The sequence below is a fragment of the Gallinula chloropus genome, assembly GCF_964237585.1.
Source record: "Gallinula chloropus genome assembly, chromosome: 1".
Lineage (NCBI taxonomy): Eukaryota > Metazoa > Chordata > Aves > Gruiformes > Rallidae > Gallinula > Gallinula chloropus.
In genome coordinates this window covers 205,757,544-205,769,238 of record NC_140085.1, presented here as the reverse complement: position 1 = coordinate 205,769,238, position 11,695 = coordinate 205,757,544, and the positions used below count along the sequence as shown (strand labels likewise).

Genomic DNA, 11,695 nt, shown 5'->3' with positions numbered 1-11,695 from the left:
TGCCATACAGAAACTACCACCATTCAAAATTGTACAGCATTATTATCTTGGTAGTGGCACACATTCAAAATTGTAAATACCATACGTAGATAGATATTACAACTCAGGAACTCAAGTTTGCTCAACACTCCAGACTACATATAGTGTATATGACAGGAAAGCTCTCATGTATTGTTTATTTCACAAATATGACCTCAAAGAATTACAAAGATAGCATCCCAGTCATTTGGATGAAAATAGAAAACAGTTTGAGTTTAAGATAGCAAATCTTTCTGTAAAACTATCAAATCTTTTTGCCAATTGTATTTTTAAAATTTGCACTTTACAGGACAATGGCATCCCAATGCAAATAAATGCAACATGTGAACATTCAGAACATTTATATTAAGTTTAAAAAGGTGAAAACGAGAAAGTCACATTGTCTTTCAGAAATGTAATTGCATTACAGTCGTAAGAAATGAAAGACAGATGAGTAAAAATAGAAGCTAGGGACACCAACTGTGGAAAGAGGAAAATGGAAGACTTCAGAATTGAAACTGAGATCCTCATCAAGGTGTTGGGACAGAGAAAGATTTAACAGTATTTCTTAATTAACCCACTTCAGAGCAATCCCCACCCCCCGCCCCTCTTCTCCACCAGGTTTCATTCTGTAGCTATTCACCGTGGCAGTGTGTGTGGCAACGTGTTTTTCAGATGCAGCACCTCTTTAAGCTAGGTCTTTGGACATATATATTCATAGCTAAAAACTGCAGCCTTAAAAGTGCGTTGTTGCCATATTGCAAGTGAAGAATAGTTGTTTTTTGTTTAGATCTGAACTCTTCCCTCCCCAAAAGAACAGTTTACCCCAGGTATCTCCCTGTGCCCCAGGTGATACTAGTTTTAAGTGCATATTGGTGAAAGCGACCTGATGAAGGATGCTAAACGTGATTCTGCATCTTTAACAAATTTGCTGGTGTGAGTCTCATTTAATAAAAAACCCGACATCCATTTCCAGAATATATTTAAAGAAAAAAGACCATGTCATAGGCACATTACCAATTATATTTCTGCATCCTGGGTGTTGAGAAATATCTAGATAACATTTAGGTTGGATCACTTGGCATTTGTTAGTTAAGGGAACGTGTAGCTCCTTAGCCTTTAGCAACCTGTTGCTTTCTGCATACGCTCCAGCTTCCTAATCAGTTGGATCTGAGATGCAGTCTCTTAAACCTCTCTCTCAAACCAAAAATGAATGGCTTCAAACTCAACTTTACCCCTGTGGCAGCTCTTTCTGTGGGACAATTTCAGACCTGCTCTTCTCTGGTTAAGGGATGGAACTGTTTACATTGGAAAGAGCGCGCTCACACTGTCACATTTTCCCTAATCATCCCAAATGAGCATTTATTACTTTGAAGTTACAAAGACTGGAAGTCTTGCAGCATCATGGTTTTTTATTTGAATTTTGTTTTCTAATGTTCGAATAGTTTTACCGGTTAACTACACAGAGCACCACTTGCTTTCGATTCTGAATCGCAACACCACAGGGCCAACATAAAAGATGCAATATTTTTAAACAGCATCTGCTTTTGAGCATCAATAAAAGCAGGAAACATAAGCTGTGGGATTTCAATCGATGGTATCAGGCCAGGTCTTGCTTCTCCCCATCTCTCGTTCATGAAACCCTCACTACCGACGAAGTCTTACTCAGATGTCCAAGCACACACTGTTCTCAGGCAGTCACACTGGCATTTACATTAGTAACAGAGCAGGCAGCCTGCTAAAGGATGCAAACAGCCAGTCTTGTAGAGTCTGCTTTCAAACCACTCTTACTTTATACTGTACTGCAACCATGTGAAAGCAAAACTCCTCCTCTTACTTACTGGAAGGTTTTCCTTTTTGACTACAGTTAATTGTGTCCTCTTCCCCCTTTCAATCATCAATGATAAGACCTTTAGACATCGTACTTGAACTGGTTAATTAAAAAAAAAATTAATAAAGGAATCGCAAGCTTGCAACTTCTTAGAAGAATAGTCATACAGAACTGAGTAAAGCCCAACTTACCTTTTGTCCCAAGACAGGCACTCTGCTCCAGTGATTCATGTTATCAGTCCAGTACATGCTGGGACATTTCAGAGTAGAGGCAGGCAGGCAGTGCCCAACGACTACTTAAGATGATTGATAACAGAAGAGGTAACATTACAAGTCAAAATTCCTGATGTGTATTTGGCACACTCCACATACACCAAACAAGGTCTCTTTGCTTAGCTTTTACCAGTTTTGTTACATTCATATTTCCTACCCTGCCAGTTTCAAAATAAAAAGCAGAGGGCTTGTTTTCCATCCAAAGACGTTGTCCTCTAAGCAACAAGCCAGTTCAATTGGATTAACCTTGCTTGTATATATAAAAGTTACCAATGAAGAATTAGTACAGGGATCCTCAAGTGTTATTTTCTTCCCAGGGGAGTTGTGCATCAATGACTCTTTAATGCATTCAGATATATGTAGTCATACTTAAATATCTGGAATACAAATATTAAATGTACATGGAAATACACTTAATATTTCTGTTCAGTCTAACAGACCCACCCATGAAAACTGCTTTAAGAGTGAAGTATCATTCAAGAAAGCTTTACCTTCTCAAAAAGGATTGTAGCAAATCATCTGTCCAAATAAGGTAACAAATAATGTATATCCACTTGTTTACAGCAAACAATTTAAAAACAATGATCTCTTGCTTAAGGAAAAATATCACCCATGACTTGGAATTAATTTTATGTCACTTATGTGTCGATCATTAAAATCCAGTTACTAGATTGAAGCACTGCTCTGAGCCAACAGGCTTTAACTGTAACAAATATATATCAGTTGTGATGCACGTGTTTGTGTCTCTCAAATGTTATTACATAAAAAGGATCTAAGGTGGACAGTACGTTACTCTGTTGATCCAAAACACAAAAGTGAAAGTGCTACTTCTAGTCCTAATTGCATTTAAAAAAACAAAAACCAAAACCAAACCCAAAACAAAACTAATAGCAGTTCCTCAGTGCATGAATATTTGAATATTTTTTCCTTGTGCAAGTACTGGTCATCTAAAAACCCAAACCTGTATTCTTCCTGGTGGGTGTAAATCAAATCTACTTTAAAAAGTTCACAATGGGCTCTTCATGAATGCAAGTTTCCCACAAAACAGCATGCTGTTAAAAGTGTGCAACATGAAGGGAATGCCATCATGCTAGCTGAATGAGATTGGCAAAATATAGTCCTCTGTAAGGTAAGGCAGGGATTTTAATACGTAACGAAAGTCAAAACAAGTCCTTCTGCAGCACAAGCTGTGGCAGCTGTCTGTCCAAGCACCCTTCCATTTATGTTCTCAGCATCCTGCAGAGTCCTCAAATTATGCCATATATATGAAGGTGTTGATATCCGACTCATCTCTTCTGATATATTTGTGCTCTATAAGCCACTCAATTTGCTCTTTGATCATTTTCTTTTGTGGCAAGAACATGTTTTTCAATATTTCTACCAGTTCAGTCTGAAGCTGGGCATTAGTAATTTTCTTCCTCATTTTCATTATTTGGATGATAGCCTCCTGGAGGGGACAAGAGGGAAAAAGTTAATTCCTTTTTTGAGATGCCCAGGTAGACAGGTGAACACAGCGTTAATAGGGGCTGCTGGTATGGCAAGACAGCAAGGAAGTCTGCATTTTTCCTTACAAATCAGATATATGCTGCATTTCTGAGCCTAAGTAGATGCTGAACTGCTTTTACAAATAAACTGATAAAGGAAAAGAATGAAGCACTGGCAAGATGAGAGAGAAGACAAATCCAGTCAAAGGAGAATCGGCAGCTAAATGTTACATCTGGAGTGTGAATTAGTCACTAAAACCAAATGTCCATTCACCCTCTAAGCAGAAGTTGCCATTTCTGGGGTGACTTGGGATGTAACTTGTGAACACTTCACAAAATGCAAGCTTAACGCTGAATCAGAATTCACAAGGAATTCCCATTTCATAAACAGAACCCAGCATTAATTTCTCCTTCTGCTGGGAGGTGTGGGCAAGGTGCTAAGTCAGGTGGTATAGTTCACAATGGGCATGACTGGAACCTAATTTACCTGATACAACAGACCTGCAATTCGAAGGTGAGATGAAATTTATGAGACTCCTTTGTAAATGATCTCTGATACTTGAAATTTCTTTTTTTCAAGTGTTAGCCCAAAAGGTTTAACAGGAGTACCTGACTGAAGGACAACCACCCACAAAGCAAGAAGCTGCAAGATGTACTTAGAAACTTTACATCTGAAGAGGGGGCCTCTCAAAAAGTCATACTGCTATTCCTAAAGCATGATCCCATCTCCGAAATTACGCTCTTCATACAAAGCAAAGACATTTCAAGCTCAACAATGCTGTTTTAATAGAATCATAGAATGGTCTGGGTTGAAAGGGACCCCAAGGATCATAGAGCTCCAACCCTCCTGCCACAAGCAGGGACACCAACCTCAGGCCTGGATCTACACAAGGTTGCCCAGGGCCCCATTCAACCCGGCCTTCAACACCTCCAGTGACAGGGCATCCACCACCTCTCTGGGCAGCCTGTTCCAGCACCTCACCACTCTTTCTGTAAAAAACTTCCCCCTAATATCTAATCTAAACCTTCCTTCCTCTACTTTTAATCCATTCCCCCTTGTCCTGCCAGTGTTTGCCCTTTAAAAATGTTGATTCTCCTGCTGTTTCTCTGCTCCCTTAAGATACTGGAAGGCTGCAATGAGGTCCCCCCACAGCCTTCTCTTCTCCAGGCTGAACAAGCCCAGCTCCCTCAGCCTCTCTTCGTAGGGCAGGTGCTCCAGCCCTCTGATCATCTTTGTGGCCTCCTCTGAACCCTCTCCAACAGTTCTACATCTTTCTTGTATTGGGGGCCCCAGACCTGGACACAGGACTCCAGATGGGGCCTCACGAGGGCAGAGTAGAGAGGGACAATCACCTCCCTGTCCCTGCTGGCCACCCCTCTTCTAATGGAGCCCAGGATACCATTGGCCTTGTGAGCTCCAAGAGCACACTGCTGGCTCATGTTAAGTTTTTCATCCACCAGAATCCCCAAGTCCTTCTCAGCAGGGCTACTCTCAAGGAGCTGTTCTCCTAGTCTGTATCTATGTCTGGGATTCTTCCAGCTCAAGTGCAAGACCTTACACTTTTTGTTTTGTTCACATTGGTGGCTCAAGTCAGTCAAATTTACCATTTGCTGCTGCCACCCACCACTACAGTTATGCCTTCACCTCTTGCTTAGTATCTGCTTTGTCCTCTTCAAGAACAATGACTGCACCTCAGGACAGGAGGCTGACAGCTACCACCGCACAAGCACACAGGCAAAAACTGGTACTCATGGCAGCCAAATGGCAAAAGTGAGTTTCACTGGGACTCAAGAGCATTCATGTCACACAGCAACATCTGAACAGCATAATACAACCAAAGCAACAGGGCAATTCCATATTCCTCTGGCAGGTTACTTGCCTGGGTTCGTAATATTCTTAGCTGGACTATTCCTTCATTTTCCTCTTCCCGCATTCTCTCTGTAGTAAGTTGCAACCGACCGATCAAATTTATCTTGCCCCTTTTCTGAACTTTAGCGTTTTTTCTGAAAAAGTGGTATTGTATGAGAATAAACAGAGAATACGCTTTCAATTAAGGAATTCCTGTTAAATTTAAATTACAGCAACAAGGAGTACCATCACATATCAGATATTTATAGACTATTAGTGCTGCAGCAGCGAGAAAGCTGGCTGACAAACGAGAACTCGATGTCTCTGCACAATAAAACTGGGTATATTAAAACTGAATATACAAAACAAAATCAATCAGCTAAAACTGACAGTGTTCAAAGGTGAAAAGTTAACAGTGCTATTTTAAAGAATAAAATTTGAGACAAATATATTGCAGCTTGATTATATAAAACTGGGAAGTATTTATAACGAAGTTCAGGAAATTGGACTAGTTCATTTTCCATCAAAAGAGCTGTCTGTCTAGCTGGCGAAAAAAAAAGGACAAACAGCTATTGTAACAAAACTGACAGCATTCTTCAGTGGTCACCCACAAGTTTTCTGTACAGCCTGCTGCTTCTGTCATGCCCCTCCTATCACTTCCCTAAACTCATGATCCTGATGACAGGAACAAACGTCAATGGCCCTGGGCAAGAAACTAAGCCGCAGGAAAGCAGATGTGCCACCTCTCTCTCCACAGATCCAGATGTTCAGCTGCTACTGAGGAGGCCCAGAACCTGAGGCTGCTAGCAAGGAGCCAGCTCTAATCATAGTCATTGACAATAAAGGGAGAAAAACCCAAAGTAAAACATGCTGAGTATGGTATACACCATTTAGATACTCTCTTGGTGTCTTATGCTCTGAAGGGTTTCAGAGCACCAGTAAGAAAGCACTGCAATTCTCACTGAAATAAAGACAACTCCTCTAGTGAAAGCCACATCAAAAATCCTGGCTTTTGACCATGTACTATATTATTAAGCTGTTTCACTTCTCATATAAATTTATCACTCTGCTTTTGAAAATCTGGGTGTAATACAGCACTAGTGCTCTGCTTATGTGCTGTCTTCCTACGTGACATTTCACGGGCTCATTAGTAACAGGAATATTGCAAAGCCTCTGGTTTTGCACCTCACCCCTTGGTGTTTAAGAAATTTCATCACATAGAAATCATAACCACAGCAGCATTTGCCTGAAGGGGCTGCTGGAGGTCATCTAGTCCAACCACCTACTTGAAGCACAACTGTTGTTAAAGCTAAGTGAGGACAGGGCAGCAAAGCAAGTGTCTAGCTGATTCTTTAAAACTTTCAAGGACAAAGGTTAGCTTAACGTAAATTCCTTCAATTATAAAATAGTACATTGTCATTTTACTTTTCAAACATCATCTTACATTAAACTGAACTCCTGGTTCACCGAGAAGAGGGTTCCTTCTGTAAAGTCTTTGGGTGAATTGACTTGAGGTTCATACAATAAAACCTGACGTTTCAGCTTTGGAAATGCTACAAGAGACTACAGAGAAAGGGGAGGGGGGAAAGAATGAAAATAAAACACCAGGCTTTCTAAATGGAAACAATTAGTTTAAGAACATAGTTCACTGCTGTGCAGACTGTAGCGAGGGAACCGCGTAGCCTTGTTTGAAGCTGCAAGAAGGCAATATGAAGATACTAGTACAACCAGAGAGGGGACACAGTTTACCAAATCTCCTCCTGAAATGGGTTAGCATAAGTATAAGTATACAAAGAAGTGAAGTGCATGAACTCACAGCTACACCAGTGGCGTTGAATCTGATTTATGTGATTTTTCTATTCTTGAGCCAGATAATTAAAAGTCTGGCAGAGCAAGCACTGAAGTTATTTAAACAACATATCAGGTGTCACTGATTTCCTAGAATTAGACCAGTCCTGCTCCACAAACCACAATCATAACTGGGTGCTTTATGGTCAAAAAGATCTTCCTGTTTCCAGAAGCTTAAGTTAGATAGTATTGGGTAGAGAGAGTGTGTTAATGTAAAGGCTGTGTGCACTCAACAGTATTGCAAGAGGCCAGTATTACATCTGATTAATTAGCAAGAAAGGTGTTCATGTTTCAGCTTCAAGGTGTTATCTGACAGCATTTAAGAAAAACCTAATCCAGTATTTCAGAGGACAAAAATGAAGCAGCAATCTGTTTCAAGAGAAAGGGAAATACCCATAAAGTCCTCCTAAGTTCGGCATCAGGGAGTTCAGTTGCCAGTTTAAGATTTTCAAAGCTGATCTTCTCTCTGGGTCTTTGGTTCCATGCAAACAGCACAGCTAGCTGAAATGTCGTTACCTCCAAGTCATACTGGCCAACTTCATTCTTAAACGTTATCTGTGAACAGAACGACAATTTTACCTCCAGACCTTTCTGGATAAACACACAAAAAGCACAGTCGTGGGTATCCATACACTGAAAACTGCACACTTACAATTCCATTGGACATGAGGTGGTGCCAGTGCAGTTTTCTGCCACTGTGATTCTTTTTGTAAAACTCTTCAACTTCTGGGATGAGATCTTCTAATTCCGTGGGCAGCGACACAAACACTTTTTCAGAACTTCGGGACCAGGCGCCAGCATTTAGAATTTTAATATTCACAGAATCAGCTGTAAGATAAGGTTGGATTGTATGAATCTCCAGGTATAACAGAGAGCTAAACTGCATTTTTGTTTCTATTCTGAACACGATTCTGAAGGACCACATTTTCAGAAAGTAGCGGGGCGTCTACCTACTTAACATGAAGGTGCCCTAATTATGCCCCACTGGCTTTCTGCCAACACCACTGATTGAAGTAGCTGGTTTTTTCATGTGTCTCTTCAGAGCCCCTTGAGACCTGATGCAGGTTTGTAACTGATGCCTGTAAGCACTACTCAAGGGTTTTCATCAGTAGCAGGCCCAAAGCTGGATGTTCCCCAGCCTCTCTCATCAGTGAAATTTAATCTCGGAAATGTGATGTGAGCTCTTCATAGCATGCATCCAGCTCTCCTGCTGGCAGGTAAAGGAGAAGCACAGCATGATGCACTCATGAAGAATACTGAGGGTGTAAAAAAAAAAGGGGTAGTTCAGTCATTTGCCTGGTTGACACTGATTCAAGCCCCTGCTTGGCATTTAACTACAAGAGTAAGGTGCCTGTATCTACAAGATTGCTCGTAATGAAAACCCACAATAACTTACAGAAAGTTACAGCTCCAGTGTCAACTGCAAGAGAAAGCAGAGTCTACAGACACTTCCAGTCTAGGGCTAACAGTGCCTCAAAGACTACATTCAACCTGTAGTTGATACAATTCTTAACTCAAGATTCAACAGAATTATTGTTCCACTAAGAGACATGAAAAATAAGCAATCACTTGAAAACAATACCTGGTAAAGCAAGTTTGTTGTTTTTGTGCATTTCTTTGAAGGCCTGGTTCAAGTCTTCAGACACTTTGATATCCTGGAACATTCTAGCCAGCTTGTTTACATAGTCTGCTGGCATTCCTACTTCCTGTACAAAAAACCAGAACACTAAACCATGACATAGACAACTATGAACGAAACCCCTTTATTTTTAAAATAATAAACTCAAGAAAATGAAGAGCATTAAAGTACACAGGTATCATCACTTGACAATAAGTTAATCTGCATTGCAATATAAAGGTTTTCTGCATGCATCACAAGTAGTTATGCCTTGAAGACGTATGATGATTCCAAGCACTGAAGAACATAACGCATGCCGTAAGGAACTAGTGAATTCTGAGATTTGAATGAGTGTTTAAGGCATGCAAATAATATTCTCATTTACATAAATTTTCACAATTAGAACATACCTCATTATATACAAACCTAAACAAGTACACTGCATTTTGCTCATTTGCATATAGAATATACTAAGCCTTCAGATAATCATATTTGAAATATTTTTAAAGCTATGACTACCACCATTAGGATCAACATTTCTCTCAGAAAAGAGCTAAACTGTTTCACTTTCACAAAGTACTGTAATAAAATATAACATGTCCTGAGAGGCTGTAACTTAAAACAGAACCCACCTCAGCAGGAAGAATATCTAAGTTCAAGAGTGGGAATTAACACCATGAGCAAGAGGCACAACCAAAGATAGATGTCAGGCTACTTACTCTGAGCCATTCCACCATATTCTCTTCAATTTCACTATCAGCTGATATATCTAATATCAGGCGTCTTGTTAAGTGAGCTTTGTGATATCGCATGAAAACATCTTTATTCTGTACATATTTAAGTACCAAAAGCTGTCAAAAAAGTAATTTTAATATAGTTATTTTACTGTTAATCAGATGAGTCTGCTGATCTAATGCCACTGTAAATCACGAAGTAGAACAAGGCTATCTGACATTGCCTTAACAGCAACTGTGTTAATACTATCACAGGCATCTGCTGTGAATCTTTCATAGTGTCACACCTCCAACTTCTTCATTTGTCAAGAACCTTCTCTTTAATCAGAAAAGACACTGATACTGGTATGTAAAGCTCTCCTGTATTATTTTCTAGACTAACATTAGTTACTGTACTACATTAGTCTGATATAGGCATTAATTTAACATACTAATTTTGTGAACTGACACAGAGACATGAAACACTGCATACAAGATTTAACTACACACACTTGACACCATAATGAACTCCTCTCCATATTAGAACACCTTGCATAACTGTTTTTGAAGATTGAGGCCTTAATTCCCTTTAAGGAGGCCTTTATTCCTTTAAAAGGGAACAAACCTAACAAATTCATTCTTCAGAATAATCAAGAAGCAGAAAGCAAACACATACCACTTCTTTAAGCTTTGCTTCAATTTCTTCAGAGGTTAGTTTTTTGCTTAGTGGTGTTTTTCTTAGCAACATGTCACAGTAATTAGCAAGAAGCTCGGGGCATTTGGATTCAGGCTGTGTTTTCAATCCAACACTAAATAAAAGAACAACAACAACATATCTTCAAACCATCCAGAATCCTGCTATGCTGGAGTAGTCACACTGTTAACAGGACAGACCACTCTTTCCTGATCCCCTTGGCAAAAATCTTGGCAGTGAGTTCATACCCTTGTTAAACTAATGAAAAGGCAGGGATAACTCCCTTTTCTTCGTGAAAGAATAAATACTACCACACACTTTCAGACAGCTTCTACAGCTTGATCATTCCAACTGCTTTTAATTTTAGAACTCTTAACACAATGAAGGATTGCGTTGAAACCACAGTTTGAAGCAACTAAAGATTACATGGCAAGAAGTATTCCAGTAAAGAATTACAAACATTGCAGTGGAATCTTTCACTCCTCAGGGTGCTCTAAGGAAGTCTCAAGAACAGCCTCCTACATTGCGGTTCACAAACTGCAACAGCCACACATCTATCACATACTAACAGGATAAAGTTATTTTATAACAGGTGCAGCAGCAGACTAACAACTCAGAGATTACAAACAGATTAAAGTTGAAGGAGAAGATGTCTCAGTAGATAGACTTCAAAAGGCATGCAAGTACAAGGTCGTGTTCTGAACCTGTGTCTAGACTACTGAATAACAGTGCCAAGGACCAATCCCTGTTTCTAGAGTGAGATGGCACCACCTTGATGGCTAGCCTCAAGGGTCCCCCAAAAAAGGCAGTAAGATAGCAGGTAAGAAGCTGTGGGGATGCTCGGGAATCCAGAGTTCTCGCTCATTCTTTCACTCTCTGATCAGCTAGTTCAGACAGTGCTAATAAACCTTCAGACAATCATCCTTTTTAATTTGTGAAGCAGCTTGCAGGTTACTGTTTTCTGCCCTCCTGAAGACCATTTGGAATTAAAGCAGATCACTAGTCTTTTGGTTATTACAAAACAGAACCCTTATTTAATCAATGTGCTCCGAGGTTATTTTGGAACAGGAGCCTTCAAGATCCTGACAGCAATGAAAAATTACCAAATTCCATATTCCTAGGCACAACTTAAGCAGGATGAAGTTTCATTTTACTTAAAGCAGACTGCACATGTAGACAACTTTATAGAGCTTGGGAAGAAGAAAGCTGAATGGAAGACTATCACCATCATGGTGGTTTCTAAGAAGTCACTAGGCAGGTTTAGCTTTAAGAGTGAAACACAGTTTGAATGAGGTATTGATTTGTATGTTCCCAGGGGAAATGAAAACACAACACCTAAGAAACTCCTCTACCTTGCCTACATTTGTA

At 39.9% G+C, this 11,695-nt stretch overlaps 1 protein-coding gene across 1 annotated transcript in view; it reads right to left on the bottom strand.

The window, feature by feature from the left end:
* Positions 1–2,092: 2,092 nt before the first annotated feature.
* CUL5 (cullin 5) overlaps positions 2,093–11,695 on the bottom strand; it is a gene marked incomplete at its 5' end in the record, with an annotated part of 35,159 nt that continues 25,556 nt past the window's right edge. Inside the window, 8 exons of the mRNA XM_084265853.1 lie at positions 2,093–3,568; positions 5,486–5,609; positions 6,899–7,017; positions 7,696–7,857; positions 7,955–8,130; positions 8,885–9,008; positions 9,640–9,771; positions 10,310–10,442. Of these exons, the coding sequence (XP_084121979.1) occupies positions 3,374–3,568; positions 5,486–5,609; positions 6,899–7,017; positions 7,696–7,857; positions 7,955–8,130; positions 8,885–9,008; positions 9,640–9,771; positions 10,310–10,442 (1,165 nt within the window). The 3' untranslated portion in view covers positions 2,093–3,373. The remainder of the gene's footprint in view (positions 3,569–5,485; positions 5,610–6,898; positions 7,018–7,695; positions 7,858–7,954; positions 8,131–8,884; positions 9,009–9,639; positions 9,772–10,309; positions 10,443–11,695) is intronic.